General features: G+C 36.6%; 1 protein-coding gene across 3 annotated transcripts in view; it reads left to right on the forward strand.

Moving 5' to 3' along the window:
* The first annotated feature begins 4,017 nt into the window (after positions 1–4,017).
* The window catches only part of LOC122082554 (dihydrofolate reductase-like), a 7,710-nt gene continuing 7,535 nt past the window's right edge, over positions 4,018–4,192 (forward strand). For all 3 annotated transcript variants that reach the window (XM_042650201.1, XM_042650203.1, XM_042650204.1), the window contains exon 1: positions 4,018–4,172. In XM_042650201.1, the coding sequence (XP_042506135.1) occupies positions 4,047–4,172 (126 nt within the window). In that variant the 5' untranslated portion in view covers positions 4,018–4,046. The remainder of the gene's footprint in view (positions 4,173–4,192) is intronic.

Raw genomic sequence — 4,192 nt, forward strand, 5'->3', positions numbered from 1 at the left:
TCTCTAACCCCCCCCCCCCCCCCCCCCAAAAAAAAAAAAGAGAGTAGCCTTAGTTCATGTGGTTTTATTTATTTATTTATTTTTTTTATTTTTTATTGTAGTAATATTTTTTTCTCATTTTGAACCAGGACAATAGTTAAGTCCTCATGCAAACACAAAGTGTAGAAATAATTTTAACTTAAAAGGCTTGCTCATTTAATTCCCATAGTATTTCTAATGTCTAGATTTGGGAACAAAATAAGTTTTTCCTATCATTTTGTTTGAGGATGAAATAAATATTTAACTTGTATAGATTTATCTGATGTTAATACTTTTGGATGATGTAATCATTAAATGTCTAGTTGGATCTACTAATGTGTGACAACAGGGTAAATATGTATATGAAAAAAACATAATTTTTTATTTTTGTTAAAAACTTTTAGGTACGGAATTTTACTATCCTTAAAAATCCCAGTCTTTGTTAGTTGGGACAGAAGATATCAGTTTCTAAAAGGAAGACCCTATTCACGACAAGAAAAATCTATCCCAAAAAACAAAGTTTTAAAATTTTTTACAACAGAAAAATTCCATCTCAAATAATTTATGCTCTTTTGCGACAGAAATAAACTGTTGCTACATGCCTTAACAACACAGTATTTATGACAAATATTTCTGTCGCTTTAATACTTATTTGCGATGGAAAAAAACCCGTCTCAAAATCTGTCGCAATTGACAACGTAGGGACAGAAATTTTTTTCCGTCTCGTAAATTATGCGACGACCGTTGTAACGACAGATGTGTGATGGAAGTTTTTACTGTCCCTAATAGGTATTACCGACACTATTTTAGTATTTGGGATATAAAATTTCCGTCTCAAAAACCCTTTTTCCTTGTAGTGGGAAATAAATATTTAGAGAGTTTTAAGTAATAAAAAAATTACAAAGGGTACCAGAAATTATTGGAAAATAAAGAAAGAGGTATTTTATAAAACTTACAAATGGTACTGTAAATTATTAAAAAAAGAAAAAAGGGGAAAGAGAAATATGAGAAGGACATAGTATTTAAATAAGAAAGAAAGATAAAGTAGTTAAGTGAAAGATTTTTCAAGTATTTAAATAAGAAAGAAAGATAAGTAGTTAAGTGAAAGATTTTTCATAAACATGGTACATGCACTTATATAATAGTATGATAGTATGAGAGAGAGAGAGAGATTGACCGAAATCAAGATTGGTTATAATCCATTCGGTCGATCTGATCCCATTTCCACAAAAAATCGTCACGCTATATGTTTGAATCTTTCTTTTTGTTGCAATAAATGCATTCTAGTAGGGAAAACAATGAAATATGGGACCATTTTTCGTACTTTTAATATCTTAATTAATTAATAGGAACTTCTCATAAAATAAAATCATAATGATTCTTTAAGTTCATTATTGGAAAACTAGGTTTTTTGTCTTATCGTAACCTCCTAAATAACTTGGTGACTCAAACGAATTAAAATTGATAAGAGCTAATCAGGTCGAAAAACATAATGGCCAAATGTTTACTGATACATGGTATCGAATGAAAATCATCTGCAGCGGTTGCACCAGTGCAGTGAGTTGCGGATGGTTGAAAACCCTTGGGGACGTATGTTTAGTAGGGAAAACCCTTGGAGAGATTGATGCCACAAAAAAAATTGTTGTTAATTGGGATCAATGTTGTAAGCCGAAGGAGGAAGGGGGGTTAGGATTGAGAAGATTGAGAGATGTGAATAAAGCTATGCTCTGTAAAACAACATGGCGTATCAAGCATGAAAATTCCTTGGCCAGTAGATTCTTGAGAGCTAGATTCCTAAATAAACAGGGGTTACCGAAGGAAGGATATAGTGCTTCTTCCATATGGCCTGGCATTAGAAAAATTTGGAATTTTATTTCTTCTAAGGAGAGATGGGTAGTTGGTGATGGTCGCAATATAAAATTTTGGAAGGATAATTGGGTGGGAGGCTTTGCGCTGGAAGAGTGTGTGGAAGATGTGGATAGATCGATGCTTGATGGAAAGGTGGACAGATTTATCGTCAATCATAGGTGGAACATACCTGTGGTAAATTCATGCTTCATGACAGATGTTTTTAATGCTGTTTTGCAAATTAAAATCTCAAATTCTGAATGTGTTGACAGATGTGTTTGGAGTCTTTCTTATGATGGGAATTTTAATTTGAAATCTGCGTGGGAGGATATTAGAGAAAAAAAGCCAACGGTTCCCTGGGCTTCGCTCATTTGGTGTAAGAAGCAACAACCGCGGGTCTCATCTCTTGCTTGGAGGGTGATCCATGGAAAGGTTCATACTGATGAAATGGTAAAAAAAAAAGCTGTGCCTCTTGTTTCCAGATGTGTCCTTTGTAAGGCAGCAGAAGAGACAATGCAACATCTATTTATAGAGTGCCCTTTTTCTAATGAAATCTGGAATGATTTATGTCACTGTTAACCTTAGATGGAGTGCTCAGGTCTCTATTTTGGAGCTCGCCCAATGGTGGAAAAGAAATAATAAAAATGTGAGCTGCAGGGAGGCGTGGACCATGGGTTTTGGTATTGTTATAGATCACTTGTGGAGGGAAAGAAATAATAGAGTCTATGAGGGTGTGGAGCGGATAACAAAATATACCTCGCTTATGGTGATTGAAGAAATAAGAAGAAATGCTCCTATAGCAAAGGGAGTTAATTCCTTGGTAGACCTTATGTGTTGCAAACGTCTGGGATTATCTATCCAAAAAGATAATCGTCGTCACATTTTGGAGGTTTATTGGTGCAAACCCCCCATCAATTGGATCAAATTAAATTTTGATGGGAGCTCTTTGGGAAATCCTGGGCACGCTGGAGCGGGAGGAATTTTTCGTGATCATTTTGGTAAAGTGATATGTTCATATAAAAAATATATGGGAGTGACAGGGGTATTTGAGGCTGAAGTAGAGGGGCTGATGGAGGGTTTGATGCGAGCCAAGGACATGGACATTCAACATTTGTGGATTGAGTCAGACTCGAGTGCTGTTGTGTTTTTAATTTAGCAAAGGAAGATTCCTTGGTTTGCTTTGCAAAGGTGGCTATATCTCCAGCCTTACATGAGAAGAATTTCTTGGAAAATTTCTCACAATTACAGAGAGGGGAATTCAGTGGCAGATTTCTTGGCAAGAGATGCGGCTAAGAGTGGTATTTCAGGAGTTGATGTGATATTGCCTCCTCACATAGGGGATTTTCTTTCTAGAGATGCCGAGGGAAGACCAAATTATAGATTCCCTTAGAGTTTTTCCTTTTCTCCTGCTGATGGCAATGCCGAAGGTGGGAGGATAGGGAGGCTATTGGTTCTTTTTATTGTTGGATTGGTTGTTGGGTTGTAATTGTTTTCTTCTTTTCTTTCTTCTTATGAAATAAAATTTTAACGAAAAAAAAAAACCATTCGATGCTCAACACATCTCACTCATCACTGCAGAGGATGTGAACTCCATGGACCATGGTAACCCAATCTTAAATTTCAAATATTATCCAAAATTCAACACTTTTCTACAAGTCTCCGTACCTTCGAAAATCCCTTTTAATATATAGGTCTTCGGTTACCAAAATTTGGAGTCTTTACTTTTTTTTTTTTTTTTTTTTTTTTTATGTGCAAGGGCACTTTTATGGGACATACAAGTGGCCCATGGAGGAGTCAAGGAAGGATACGAAGAGGCGGTAAGATGGGAGCCCAAGAGGGCCACACTTCTTAAAAAAGCTAAAATTCTAAACGTCGGGCACCCTTAATTGGTTCGGGTCTGGGCCTTAAAATTATAAGGACCTATTAAGGCCCAACTGGAAACTCCACCTAAACAAAGTTTTGGTAGCTAGCCATGTGTGGGTAACTAAATGCACGCGTTGACTTGCCAACCACCCAATGCATGGTGGAAAGGGTAGCTGGGAATGAAGTATTCTTGTGGTAGTTGTAAGAAGTTATATACAAAAGCCCCCCATCCGCAAAACACTAAACCAACCCACCTGATCAGCTTTTGTTTTCTTTGAGAGAGAGAGAGAGAGAGAGAGAGAGAGAGAGAGAGAGAGATGGGAAAAGTTGCTGAAGGGAAGAGAATGAAGATGCTATGCCTCCATGGCTTCCGAACCAGTGGGAGCTTCTTGCAGAAGCAAATCAGCAAATGGGATCAATCTATCTTCTCTCACTTTGATATGGTAAGTCAATCATTCCTCTT

This window comes from Macadamia integrifolia, chromosome 6 (assembly GCF_013358625.1).
Source record: "Macadamia integrifolia cultivar HAES 741 chromosome 6, SCU_Mint_v3, whole genome shotgun sequence".
In the NCBI taxonomy this organism is placed as follows: Eukaryota; Viridiplantae; Streptophyta; class Magnoliopsida; order Proteales; family Proteaceae; genus Macadamia; species Macadamia integrifolia.